This window comes from Rattus norvegicus, chromosome 14 (assembly GCF_021556685.1).
Source record: "Rattus norvegicus strain SHRSP/BbbUtx chromosome 14, alternate assembly SHRSP_T2T, whole genome shotgun sequence".
In the NCBI taxonomy this organism is placed as follows: domain Eukaryota; kingdom Metazoa; phylum Chordata; class Mammalia; order Rodentia; family Muridae; genus Rattus; species Rattus norvegicus.
The window spans coordinates 78,043,169-78,055,423 of record NC_141547.1 but is presented as its reverse complement, the minus strand read 5'-3'; the positions used below and the strand labels follow the sequence as shown (position 1 = coordinate 78,055,423).

Sequence of the window (12,255 nt, the reverse complement as noted above, 5' to 3'; positions counted from 1 at the left end):
GAGCAGACCTGGCCTGGGTCCCCTGGACAGTGACTGAGGAGGGAATGTATCACACTCACCTTCCCCAGCAGGCCAAGCTCGGCTGCACAGGGTGGTCTTCCGGGGACCTTCCCGCCCTGCTCTCTGTAGTAAATCCACTGAGCTGTCCTTTCTTCCAGACATCCTGCCACCTGGATGTGAGCTCCAAGGAGACTTCAGCCAGAGGAGGAGGTCAGTATGCCTGCCAGAAACATTTCTGCATGATCAGCAAAATCCAGGGCCGGGTGGGATGGGTGCAAACTGCCCAATGCCGAGCTTGTACCATGAAGGGGACTTCCTGTTTCTCCCTCTCCTTCTGCTGCTCAGTCCTGTCTTACCACCTCAGAACATCAGAACATACTGGAAAAAATAATAAAAAAAATACAAGAAGAGTCTCAAATTCCTCAGCTCTTCTCTCCATTATGAACTATTATATCCATTCCCCGACCCCGGACATTCCTCTCATATAAGTAATTCCCATATGATCTTAGGAATAAGCTCAGGGGACAGATGTGTTCACCCCGTGCCTCCAGCATTGTGACTTAACCCATGTCCTCTGTGGAATGTAAAATGGTCGCTAAGACTGTGGCTGAGAATGCCGTGCTGTAGGGCAGTGTGATGCTACTAAATTCGAAGACGGTAGGGCATGGAGTGCTCGATTCTCTGAGCTGCATCATGCACGCGTATCCATGTGTGGTCAGCGAAGCAGGTTCAGAGATGAACTGAATATTTACTGTGGTTACTCAGGCAGAAGCACACGCGTGATTTTTGTCGTTGTTCTGTTATCTTTATTGTAATAGGGCAATTTAGGTGCCGGGGGACCAGACAGTCTCCTCTCTGAGGGCCTTAAAAAGTGCTACTTACTAGCAGTAAGGGGCGGGGCTACAGGCGTGGGGCTGACTCTGGGCTTGCTCACAGAAGGACTGAGCACTCTCCAGACATGTTTCTCCATGGCTCCTACAGTAGATTCTGTTCTTGCCAGCCCCGTGATGGCGGAGGATCTAATCAGCCTATCTGACTGTTTTCCAAATGATGATACTATGATCGTCCTGTAGAGGGCCTGACACATAGCAGGGTATCCATACATTCTCAATGACAGGTTCTTGTGTGGATGGGGGTGCCCTCTGTACCTTCACGGTTGCCTCTCCAGCCTGAACTAGTACCTGATTCTACAACTGGAGAACTGTGGACTCTAGCTGGTCCCACTCTGCGGGTTTTCTAGTAGTCTGATCTCCCTGGCTTCAGCCTTCTCACTTGTGAAGGAAACGCTTATGATTAATGGGATTGTTTGTGCTGTTTCTGGAGGCTGCCTGGTATTCTCTGCAGCGAATGCATACAAGATGTGGGGACCAGCAGAGGTAACATAGGGAGTAGCCCCACCCTGGAGGGCCTGGTAGTTAGCAGGGGATTAGGGAGACAGGCAGTGGTCTGGGGTGCAGCAAGACCATGGTGGCACCATTATTAAGTGTGGTACTCAGAGAATGCAAAGGCACCAAGAGAACCTCTGTCACAGGGATGGCAATCTGGGAGTGTTTGTGGATAGCAAGACAGAAGAACCGATATGATAAAGTTTAGGACCTGTCAATTTTAAAGATGGATGCCTGGCCTGAGGCCTGACTGAGGATTCTCTTTTCCAGTTCAGGAGTATCTGTTTGATTCTGAAGCAGACAGTGTCCTTCAAAACCTGTGGGGTGTGGAGTCCTGGTGCCTTCCAGGGGCTGAGTGGGCATTGCAGACTTCACCAGGTTCTCCAAAGGTAAGCGCATGCCTTTACCTCACTTCTGAAATATGGTTTTGACTGAAAGAGGAGTATACTCTCAGATGTGCACACTTACGTACACACACACATGCACACACACACACACACACACACACACAGAGAGAGAGAGAGAGAGAGAGAGAGAGAGAGGTGCACACACACACAGATGCACACATGAGAGCACCAATAAAGCCCACCAGGTTAAGAACTAAAATGTAACCCAGTGTCTAATATCTGCATTTCAGTCTTTGTTTCTGGTGTAGCCTCATGGTGTGTGTATTGTTTCTTGAGGGCTGGCCCTCATGCATGGAGACCCGAATCCTGGGCTGAGGCTCTGCTGGTGATCCCTACCCCAAGGACTTCCCTTGCTCTGTCGGGCTGACATGGCTGACCAGTACCTTCTCACTGAGGGCTGACTCAAAGATGACACAGCCAAAGCAACTCTGCTTGACATCTGGTTCACACCTCTGGGCCCAAACCTACAGGGTCCTCCAAGTCCTTTCCCATGGTTCCTGGTGTCCCACAGGCTACGGGATTCCTGTCCAGTTTCCCCACCCTCACAGTCACCTGGACCTCCCACAGACTGCAAGTGAGGGGAAGGACTCTGACCTCCCATCAGACTTCACAGGAACCCCCACACCCTGCTGTCAGGGTCAGTCCCACAAAGCCTCTCAGCCGTGGTCCTTCACAGATCATAGCTGACAAATATATTGTCCGTATATTTTATCTAGACTTGCCTAGTAGTTTCTGCTATGAAGTACCTGAATAAGTTATCACCAGACACATGGACACTGGCTCCAGACAAACTATTGAACTTATTCAGTCTGGGGCCTGGCTGCTCTGAGTTCAACCCCCAGCAATGTCCTTGTTAAGTCAGTGTGATGCTGGGCAAAGCCCTTCATCTGTTTGTGTATTAGACTCTTTCTGTATAAAATGGGAGTGGCCCTGTCCGATGCTGTCATGAGAATGAAAGCCAATGTGGCCATGGCACCCTGGTCTCTCCCAGCAATGAAAGAACGGAAAATGGCTCTCCTTCCCTGCCTCTTAGCACAAGACTTGATCTTTCCCATCTTGACTCTTGTGACTTTTCATCGGCCTCCATATTTATTTATGTTTTCATCTTAAGCATGGAGATGATATATTTGCATGTCAGGGTTGTGGATTGATTTGATGACCCACCACACCTATGAAACATTTGCTTCCAGTGCAGGAGAGGTGCTCATAAGTGCTGGCTGTGCTCAGCGGGGGCTTCCTCAGCTTTCTGACCGCTGATGACACCGTTACCTGTGCAAGTTCTGTGTCTAGAAATAAGAACATTTTCCCATTTTCACCCTCTCCTGGGAAAACTACCTCGACTCACCTTGTTCTGTCCTGTCACATCACCCTCTGCAACCTGGAGGCATCACGACAACAGTGGAGCAGGGTGAGCAATTGCAAGCCGTGTGGGTGTTCACAGGGGTAAGCACGGCTGGAGCACAGAGAGGAAAGCAGACAGAGACTGTGAAAGGAGGAGGAGCCCCACACTGAGTAGCCATGCCCACAGGGACCTCATAGCATCGCGCCTGCTTTGCCTATGAAGAAAGGAGGTCAAGGAGGCAGATGGCTCAGGCTCACCCAGCAGCACTGAGGCTGAGGGCACTGACAGTGCAGCCCTGTGGCTGCTCCCTAACCCTGTCCCTGGTGAATGGAGGGATGGCTCTAGTCTTCTGGTCAGGCTGGAAGGCAGACACATGGTCACATCTGAGGGAGGCTGGAGAGTCGGGTGAGCTTCCTGCTGCTGTCCTTCCTGTGAGTTCTGGAAGGGAGCATGTTCTCAGAGGTGAGAGGCTGATGTAGAGCATCTTATACCCAGGAGTGGCTGATGACGGGCTTGTAGACAGGGTAAGGGACGAAGTCACATGACCCAAGTAATGTGGAACGAGCAGCTTCATAGCCACATACATTAACATAAGACGTCTGGGGTCTTCAAAACTATAGAGAGGATCCAGGACAGTGGATGTGATGCACATTTGGGGGATGGAGGGGATCATGGGAGCAGTGACATGAGATTACCACGCAGGAGACACAGCCTTTCGGTGTGAAGAACGTGTTCTCCTGTCATTGAGAACAAAAGCCTTTGCTTGCACTCTGCCGCCAGCCCATGCCTGTTGGTCAGCACTTGCTGGGTGGCAGGGTATGACAACCCAACTGATCCCCATCTCCATTTCCTTGGCTGGGACTCGGTGATGATGGCCTCTTAGAACTGTCATAGGAGGAAGTGCTGGGTAAGCATTAGTTGTCATTGTTATGTCTTCCTTGGATTAGAGGTGTGATTGCAGAACCATAATCAGGGGACATAGAGAACTGCCTCTCCTTTCTCTTCTCCAGCTGTCCTGTCTTCAGGCTTTCCACCAAGCACTCAGACAGAGTGTCTGCAGCAATTCCCAAGCCAATAAATCACTTCAGCGGGCGTGAAGTCGACAGGGCCACTCACTCTCTGGGGCCACTTCACAGCCTCCATAAATATTTGAAGCACAGCCTCCGGAGAGCACTTTAAGAAATCGGACTTGCTCTCAGCCCTCGCTGAGTGGCGAGCGCTTTTGTCTTTGTCTTAAGGTTGAGGTTGTAGTTTAAGCAGGGAAGGTGCTGGTGGGCCTTGCAGACCAGTTTTGGTAGGTGCAAAGACGGCGATAGAAGGGCTTTTCTGTGTGCAAATCTAGGACGGACTAGGTCTCTGTGACAGCTGCACAATCACCCTGCACAGGGTGAAACACGGCAGGCCACCCTGAGGTCCTTGGACCTCATGTTCCAGGCTCTTCCATAGGGGTCTTTTCCCCTCTTGAAGGGAAGGCCCTTTGACCTACTCTGCTCTCTCCTGGACGGGAGGACAGGGACAATGACAAGAAACGGAGGCACATCAGTACATAGCCAGAGACCCCATGGGCTTGGTCTTAATGTGGTTTGGGTTTCAGTTTGAGAAAGCACAGAGAATTTTTATTTGGCCTTTCATTCTCTCCCCGTTATCCGTCTTTCATGAGACCAACCACAACTATGGACCTAGGAGCCAGAGGGTTTGGTTTCCAGGAGAAATGGGAGCTGTAGACACTTGTCAAGGGACAAGGAACCAAGTACAGGTTATAGCTTAGAGAGGCTGCCACGTGAGCCCACATCTCACTCAGTCATCTGGCTGTCGTGGTTGCTAGGTGACCACTGTCTGCTGCTGTAGTGCTGGGGAAGACATATGGAAGGTAGTAGGTATTCTTCCTCTTGGCTGGGGGACCCCTGATAGGAGCTTCCCCTAGAGCTTCCCTCCAGATAGGAGAGCACTGTTGTGGGAGTATTTTACAATTGTTCTGTTTACACGTAGCTGTTAAACTGGGTGTGGTGGCATACACCCTTGATCGCAGCACTAGGAAGGCAGAGGCAGGGAGATGAGATATTTTTGAGTTCAAGGTCAGCCTGGTCTCCATAGTGACTTCCAGGTCAGCTCAGGGTCGCAAGACCTCGTCCCCAAAATAAATAAATAAATAAATAAAGTTGGCAGTTAATGTGAGATCCCATTTGGCACGCCAGCCATTGTTTCTGATTTTGAGGTCCCCTGTGGAGCTGGGTGAGGATGTTGGCTTGGTGACCCCTCTTCTGCTCTTTGTCTTGGAACTGCATCATTAGTATCCTGAGTTGGGACATCAAGGATGTGGTGGAGAGAGGATGTGCTCAACCTGCGGGAGCAGTGCCACCTTTGGTCTCCAAAGTCATCCTTCAAGGCTAAGACAGGAGGCATCATCCTGTCACCCCAGCTCCCTCCAGCCTCAGCTCATATTCTGAGCCTTGGTGAGAGGCAACCCAGATGGGTCTCTCCAGAGTGCTCCCTGCTGCTCACCATGGTGATTTCATACTAAATACAAAGTACTTGTAAACCAGAAGCTGCAATAAGCATTCCCTCTTAGGGCACATTAAGGGTTTTCAAGAAGGGCTGCTTTGTGTTGCAGTGAATGTTGGCAGATGCTGGCAGACTCTGTCCTTCTCCCAGGCCTGCAGAGCTTAGCCCCTTGGAAGGTACAAGGGCGCCCAACACACCCTCTGTCAGCTATATATTGTCAAATGCAAGAATGGATCAGGCCAGGGCTTGCACCAAGGGCATTGAAGGCCAGTCAGGAGCTTGGCTTGCAGGAACTGGGGGCAGTCATTCCTCTGCCTAGTCCTCCAGAGAGACCAGCAAACAGACTAGCCCTGCAACTGCAGCAGAAAATAATTTATCAGTCAGTTGTCAGCAAGCCACGTGGAGTACTTCCCCTGGAGCCTAGCCAAAGCCAGTAAAGTAAGCGTGCCCCTCCCCCTAGCCATGAGGCAGGCCCTTGGGGATGCCTGGCTTTGCCTGTGTTGAATGCGGTTTCTTTCCCTGTGGCCTCATTCATCTTCCCGTGGATCTGGAAGGCTGGGAAGGACTAGAACTGGGTGTCCTTGGTCTCCTGCCAGCTCCTGCCCTGGGGGTTCCAGGCAGACAATGTGTAGCCTACGACCCAGTGGCATCAGCAGATGGGATGCAGGGTGGGACTGTGGAGTAGAAAGCTGCCTGTGAGGATACTGCAAGTAGACTCCTGACCAAAGTGTGCACTGTGCTACATCTCCCTGGGGGGGTGGGGGCTGCCAGAAAGGGGAGATGCCAAAGTGGGTCAGCCATAGGAGCAGACTTCCTTCCCTACCTTCCCCAGGGTGAGCTGTTCCCACACCCAGGAAAAGAATGAGATGCTATAGTCCTGTCACCCAGGTGTGGGTCACACAGTCTGCTATCACAGAGAAGCCCTGCTCAGGGGTACATCAGAAGAGGGAGGCTAGCTGTCAACCTTAAGGGGCAATCAGACTCTCTCCAAAGGTGATGATTTCTCTGGTGTTAGCTGAGCACCGTGTGGGTTCATGTACATCCAAGGAGGCTGAGGTCTGAAGTCTGTGAAGGCGAAGTGAAGGGAACACAGTAAACAGATACAGGGGATGCCATCCTAGGACCCATACCTAGCCCGGTGAAGTACAAAATGGGCAGATGTGAACCTATGGAGCTGTAATGGCATCTGCTCATGGCTGCACCTCCAGTAGGTTCTTCGTGCTAAGTGTGTGTATTTGGCAAAACGCCCTCCCTCATTACCTCTGGCTTTGTTACAATTACTGGTTCTTTCACGAGCATGGCAGAAGCGACTCCATTTCTTCTGGCAGCTTTCACTTAAGAAGCAAGTGTTTGCTTCTCAGTTCCAGTAATAGCTGACCTGCTTCCACCTTCTGGGATCACAGTTAGGAGAAAAGGACCGTGGAGGGTGCTGGGAAGTGGTAAGATGGCCACCGGGGACGTTTGATAAAGCGTTGGAGAGCATGGGTGGCCTTTGTTGGGCCCTGAAGGTTGGTGGTCTGACAGTAGCAGAGGTGAGGACTTGGAATGTCAGGTCCATGTAGCACTGTGTTCAGTTCCTGTTTTTCTAAGGAGGCAAGAAGCCTGGTATAAAATCACAGGAAGCATGGAGCTAGCAAACGAACCTACAAAACCCAGGTGGAGTGTGTGCCCTGAGGACAGAGCCTTGTGCTCACGCTAATCTGAGCTGGCAAGATGGAGGTTCAACCACTGCCCTTGGAAGCCTGGACTCTGGCTGGCAAAACACCTCCATGGTGATATCGTCTTCCATCATTGCTGACACGGCCTGGTGGCATGCTTCGAGATGTCACCTCCAGAGTGCTGCCCTGCCCTGCAGCATTCGTAACTCAGTGTCATCCTCACACGCTTTCCCTGCCTAAGCCAGGAGGCAGGTGGCTCAGGAGTGCAGCACACCTACCTCCCACCCCATGCACTGGTCTGGCTCTGCATCCTTCCAGGGCCTCAGAGCTCTGGCCTGTGGGATGGGGTGTCTTGCTTCAGCATGACTAGGAGGAGTGAGTCATCCTCCGCCCCAAGGGGCCCCCAAGCATGGAAGAGCTACAGTGTCATTGCCACGATGTGACTCACACAGTGTGGGTTTTTATAATCCAGACACATGAAGCTCTACAGAGTGTGGTGACAGAGAGGTGAGCAGGACTTGACCACACAGGAGACCCTGGCAGAAGAGGTTAGGATAAAGTACATGCGCTGCTCTGGGCTCTGTGTGGCAGTTTACAAGTGTCCCCTGGGGCAGAGTTGGTCATACTTTTAAAACCTCATGGGCCCTAAGTGCCATGTACATGCCATGGTTGCAATGTATGGTCAGTGTGCTGTGGAACATGAGCAGTGTCACACACAGACACACACAGATACATATACACATAGAAACACACACACAGACACACACACACACAGACACACAGATACACACAGACACATACAGACACATAGACACACACACAGACACACACAGATACATATACACATAGAAACACACACACAGACACACACACAGACACACACAGACACATACACACACAGATACACACAGACATACACCGACATACACACAGACACACATGAACATATACACAGATACACAGACACACAGACACATAGACACACACACACAGACACACAGATACACACAGACACATACAGACACATAGACACACACAGACACACACAGACACACACAGATACATATAGACACATAGATACACATAGGCATACACACATAGACACACACAGACACACAGATACACACAGACACATACAGACACATAGACACAGGCACAGACACACACAGATACACACAGACACATACAGACACATAGATACACACAGACATAGACACAGACACACACACACTCAGACACACACAGAGACAGACAGACAGACACACATGCACACACACGCACACATGCACACACACACACACACACACACTCGGCTCAGCAGAGAGAGGCCTCTATGGAATCCTCCAGAATCATAATGGTCAACACTACTATGGGTGCTTTTTTTGGCAGTTGGAGAGGATGCAAGGAAACGTGATTCTTGTTAGAAGAGAGGACTATATGAAGGCAGGGAACATCCGGGCTCCAGAATATCCTTCTTCCTGCCCTATGAGCTGAAGATAGGGCATGGTCTGGGATTCCAAGAGATCCGAGAGTGCTAGAGGCTGCAGGGAGGAAAATGAGGATGGCTGATGTGAACATGGCTGAAAGCTGGCTTCCTAGCCAGGCATGGCTGTGCACCTCAGTGCTTTGTGAGTGCAGGTAGGGAGATCCCTTTAAGTTTGAGGCCATGGTAGTAAGATCCTCTATCACAAGAAGGAAGGATGGGAGGAGGGAAGAAAGTTTAACCTCATTTTGGAAAACATACTAGGACAAGAAATGTCAAATATTTACAAAAGCAGACAGAAAAATGAAAGGATCCAGTGTGTTCATCATTCAGGGTCCACAAAGATCAGCTTTGTCCGTGCCCCGCCCCTTCTCTCTTTCCACACACGTTCCTGGGAGGTGGGGCTAGTTCATCATTCAGTTCACAAACATTTCAAACAGTTCCACCATCACACCTCCAGTAAGTGATAACTCTTTCATTTCATCAAACACCCAATCGGTTCAGTTTTCTATTTTACAAATTACACTGGTAATTTTTTTCCTGGTTTATTTGAAACTAAGGTCTTATTGTGACTGGTTGACATGCCTTTTTTGAGGTGGATCTATGTAAGACAAAACTTACCTCATTAAATACGACTATCACCTATGCCTCTCCCCGAAACATTTCCAGCTTCCCAAACTGAAACTCCATCCCTAGAAACATGAACCATCCACCTGCCCTGGTGACCACCAGACTATGTTCTGTCTAAAGAAAACGGCGATTAGGTCCCTCATATGGGAGAGCCTATGGCATTCGTCCCTTTGTGCCCTGCTTTGTTGTATTTAGTACAGTATCGTGAAGGTGAGTGTATACAGTAGCATGTCACAATTTCCTTTTTTAAAAGACTGACTATGCTTCAGCTGCATAGACTTGCCACAGTTTGTCCCCCTCCACCCGATGGAGGGCAGCCCTCTCTGAGCCACTCTCTTCCTGGCTGAGGTGAAGGTGAGCCTCCAGGCCCCTCCTGTGTCAATGTGTTGCCTGACATCTTTGTCCACTGAGCATGCTCCCCGTGTGAGTAACAGAATCTTTAGTTATTCACATTCACAGAGCACATTTGTGATGCAATGTGGAATTCTCTCTCCCCTCCTGGAAACTAGGACTTGGACCCAGCTCATCCAAATGCAGCAGAAGACCAGGGAGATGAAGTGAGTCCAGTGAGATTTAGCCTCAGCTGCAACCTGGGTACCAGCAGCTACTTAGCCCCTTGGGGAACTTGTGTCAAACCGAGTCATGAATAGCCCTGAAGGATGATGGATGAGGAGGTCATGACCTTGTAGGACTGTGTAATTAGACGGATGGTATCAAGGAACACCGGCTAACACATGGACTCTGACTTTTCCTTGGCGTGGGGGCTGGGAGTTCTTGGAAGCCCAGGGTCTCCAGGTTGATGGGAGGGCTGTACAGAGAGCCACTCCCTCCCCTTGTAGGGTCAAGGAATGGAGCCAGAGGTCTCTATCAAAATTCACTTTAGAAACCTAGGGGCAAGCCCGGGCATGTAGCTCAATGGTTAGAGTGATTACCGAGCCTTCAGGGTGTTGTTTGTGCCCTGGACAGCTCTCTGCCCGACTCTACCTGCCCTTGGGGGTTGGGAGGGACTTGGTGCAGAGTCAAAGACACAGACTCCCCGGCAGGTGAGAAATGCTGCAGGAGGTTCATCTGAGCACTGTTGCAAGCTCCTTTAATACCCTCCATCCATGCCCCCATTGGTCCCAAGAAAGCATCTCTTTTAAACAGCAGTTCCTGATTGGCTGGCATTATTTGCACTACCAACCCTTGCTCTCACAGGCAATCCTCAATTAGGTCCTCCTGCAGGAGATGGTGCATGGCCCCCAGTGCTTACACAGAGGCAGCCTGTTACAGCAGGGGCCCTGGGTTTAACTTTCCCCTCCACCATGGAATAAACTGGGTATGGTGACTCATGTCTGTCATCCTAACACTGAGGAAGTAGAGGCAGGAGGATCAGAAAATCAGGGTCATCCTTGGCAACATAATGGGACTGAGATCACAATGGAGTATATGAGACCCTGTCCTGGGGCCAGGGGATTTGATTATGGGCTGTGCCGTAATGGCACTGGTCTTGGGAGGAACGGGCATGATATTGATAGTGCTTTAAGCGAACTAGATTTCTGAACATTGCCTGGAGACCATGTCCTCCTACGCAGTGCCTAGCCACTCCTGGCACCACAGACAGAAATAAGCACACTTTAAACAGCATGCCTTCTGCTTATCACATCGAATGTGTTTATTTGGGAAATGAAAACGTAACAAACAAAACCACCAGGAATTCCAGCACTGAGAGATTGGGAATTCACTTCCAGGCAGCGGTCCTTCCCGGCCAGTGAACTCCCACAGTGATAATGAACTAGTGATCAGTATCTTCAACATCGTGCGCTTTACCGGTGTAGCGTTTTGGAGGGCACACTGATGAAGATGGGGTCTTCTGGAGCCAGTCAAGCTACTTCATAAATGTGATAGATGCTCTTTTCCCTTCCGTGCCTCCATTTCCCCATCTGCACCTGTCATGAACATCAGTTCCCGTATAGAGGCTTAGAACAGGGTGTGGCACTCTGATGAACCATCCCTCACAGGCTCAAGTGTGGAACACTGGTCCCTGCCAAGCTGGTGACACTATCTCGGGAGAAACTGTAGGAGGCAGGGCCTGGTTGAAGGAAATAGATCACCGGGTGATGTGCTTCCTAAAGGTATCTTTTCCTGCTCTCTTCCTGTTTCTTTCTCTGTGTTTCCTGTGCACCACTGGGGGTGCTTCCTGCTGTCATATTGAGCTTCTCCTTAGGACGACAGCAGTGGAGCCAGATTGTAAGGGTCCATGATTCGCTGAAGAATGATACCTCAGACTCAGATAGTTTGCAGAAGCAAAGGGCGTCTTATTCTGAAGTCCAGCATGCTGGAGTCTAACATCTTCCAAGATAGAGGTGCCCCAGTGAGCTCACAGGGCCAGTTTAAAGCACTTTGGGGCAATTCCGGGAAAGGGTAGGGACATTCTAGAACCATTGCTGAGGCATGGGGGCTGGAAACTGTTGCCAAGGGAGTCTGGAAACTGGCGCTGACCTATTGTCCTTGCCTCAGACCGGGTGGCAGGGCCTGGAGTTGCCTGGACTTACCCAGTTTTCAGAAACAGAGTTTTAGGCCTAGTCTCCTGAACTGCCAATTTGAAGCCTGTCACGGTATCAGCCTAGTCTGTCTCAAGATGACCATGGGATTAGACCTCAGAAATTGTGAGCAGGGGCAATCTTTATTCCCTCCATCTGTTTCTCTCAGGAATTGGTCATAGCCACAAGAAGCCACATCGGTATAGGTATGCACATTCTTTTCACTAAATTATGTCTAATGTGAATATTATCTTCACTGGAGTAACACACACACATATGTGCATATATATGTGTGTGTGTTAGTATGTGCATGTGGATATGTATAT

At 50.2% G+C, this 12,255-nt stretch overlaps 1 protein-coding gene across 3 annotated transcripts in view; it reads left to right on the top strand.

The window, feature by feature from the left end:
* Positions 1-12,255, top strand: part of C14h4orf50 (similar to human chromosome 4 open reading frame 50) — an 86,498-nt gene that overhangs the window by 42,365 nt on the left and 31,878 nt on the right. For all 3 annotated transcript variants that reach the window (XM_087582115.1, XM_087582116.1, NM_001447026.1), the window contains 2 exon segments: positions 159-210; positions 1,656-1,774. In XM_087582115.1, the coding sequence (XP_087438241.1) occupies positions 159-210; positions 1,656-1,774 (171 nt within the window).